Source organism: Gekko japonicus, unplaced genomic scaffold (genome assembly GCF_001447785.1).
Source record: "Gekko japonicus isolate JY-2015 unplaced genomic scaffold, Gekko_japonicus_V1.1 scaffold1601, whole genome shotgun sequence".
Lineage (NCBI taxonomy): Eukaryota > Metazoa > Chordata > Lepidosauria > Squamata > Gekkonidae > Gekko > Gekko japonicus.
Genome location: NW_015160258.1, coordinates 295,801 through 297,712, shown reverse-complemented (window position 1 = coordinate 297,712; position 1,912 = coordinate 295,801). Strand labels below are relative to the sequence as shown.

General features: G+C 44.7%; 1 protein-coding gene across 2 annotated transcripts in view; it reads right to left on the bottom strand.

Moving 5' to 3' along the window:
* The window catches only part of ST5 (suppression of tumorigenicity 5), a 186,772-nt gene that overhangs the window by 129,218 nt on the left and 55,642 nt on the right, over positions 1 to 1,912 (bottom strand). For both annotated transcript variants that reach the window (XM_015414621.1, XM_015414613.1), the window contains exon 2: positions 892 to 996. In XM_015414621.1, coding sequence (XP_015270107.1) covers positions 892 to 971 — 80 coding nt within the window. In that variant the 5' untranslated portion in view covers positions 972 to 996. The remainder of the gene's footprint in view (positions 1 to 891; positions 997 to 1,912) is intronic.

Sequence of the window (1,912 nt, the reverse complement as noted above, 5' to 3'; positions counted from 1 at the left end):
CTACAGAGACAAAAACTTTAGAAGCTACTACTCCGCAGGCTAAGGTAGTAGCCGCCTCTCCCTTCCCAGTTCCAGGCAGCAGGTCTTTATATAATCTCTCGGCATGTATGCATTCATGGCTGAGGCAATCATGATTAAACCCAAATTTGCGGCATCAAATCACATCTAAATAACCTCTGAAGAAAACAAAATTATACTTGTAGCATTGCAAGTTACTACAAAAAAAATTACATCCACACTAATGGAATAGAAGCATAAAGCACGGCTTCTAACGGAACAGAAATCCCCCAATCTGTTTCTGTGTAGGTTTCTGAGCAAATCCTACTTTAAATCACTGTCAAATCAGTTGTTCATGGCTTTGTCGTAGTATGCTTCTTTTGCAAATGAGGTTGGAATAAATCCTTCCAAGCCCCAAATTAAACCACTGTCAGTACTACTTCAACTGATTTATTAAAATGAGGAAACTCATGGATAACTCAGGTAGCATTTTCCTGGACAAACAAGATCATAAAAGCAAAAGCCCACAGTCCACATTGTCTTTCTACAGCATTAAGGACTTGAAAGGTAACTGTCCTTAGACATGGAGGTCTTATTTAGCTATCGTGACTCACAACTAATAGCTGTTGACAGTCTATTCTGCATCCAATAAGGTACAGTGTTAGTGTATCAGACTCGGGCCTAGTAGATGCAGGGTCAAATGCCCACTCAGCCAGGAAGCTCACCAGAAATCTCAGAATTCCATCCTCCTCAGAATTCCTAATCCAGGTTTCATCAGTTCGATTCCTGCTTTCCAGTGGTTAGTGACTACACATTTTCCTTCTGCTGGAATTGTAGCAATTCAGCTTCAGGAAAAGCGCAACAAGAAACAATCAATATTTACTCTGGACTTACCGATCCAAAGTATCTCGAGGGACTTTACTTCCTCCAGCTCTCCTGATGACACTGGCATTCTTGTTGGCAGTCATGGTCATTTCTGCTGTCTATCGATCTGAAAACCTGGGGTATGGGGAACAGAATCCAAGATAATCAAATGAGATCTACAGAGAATTGAACATAAAGACATTTTCCAACATGGCTAAAGATGCTTCTCCTGGAAGAATGGAACGGGTGTATTTTTTATGTGTGTGCAGGTGAGTGAGTAGGCGCTGCGGTGGCTCAAGTGGTTAAGACGCTGAACTGCCGGCTGTGGAAGGGTTAAGATGCTGAGCAGCAGACCAGAAGGTCTGTAGTTTGGCAGTTTGAGACCCTAGTGCTGCATGACGCAGTTAGCTCCCGTCTCTAGTTCCAGCTCCTGCCAACCTAGTAGTTCGAACGCTTCAGTGGGAAGGTAACAGCGTTCTGTGCGCCTTGGTGTTTAATCATGCCGGCCACATGACCACGGAAACGTCTTCGGACAGCGCTGGCTCTTCGGCTTTGAAACGGAGATGAGCACCGCAACCCTAGAGTCGGACTTGACTGGCTTTCGAGCAAGGGAACCTTTACCTTTACCTTTTTAGGTGAGTCAGAGAGAGAGAGAGAGAGAGAGAGCGCACCTGGAAGTCATGGCAACGTTCTGGTGACTGACCCCTACTGGGGGGCCTGAGGGATATTCAGAGAGGTGGCTGAATAATGCCTGCCCCCACCTCCCACCTCTGGAATTTCGAGGAGGTCTCCCATCCAAGTACTTGCCAGAGTCGACCCTGCTTAGCTTCTGAGATCTGACAAGATCAGACTTGCCTGGGCTACCCAGGTCAGGGCAGCTCTCCTTCCAGTGTCGTAAAAGCCAAACAACAACTCAAAGATTCAGATCAGGGTCATGTTTGACAAGGCAATGTGAGTGACAGCAAAGAGCTACAATCCAGCTCTTCCCATTATATCAGAGATGGAATAATGATATAACTTTTATTTTTAATTGTTATATAATTACATATTT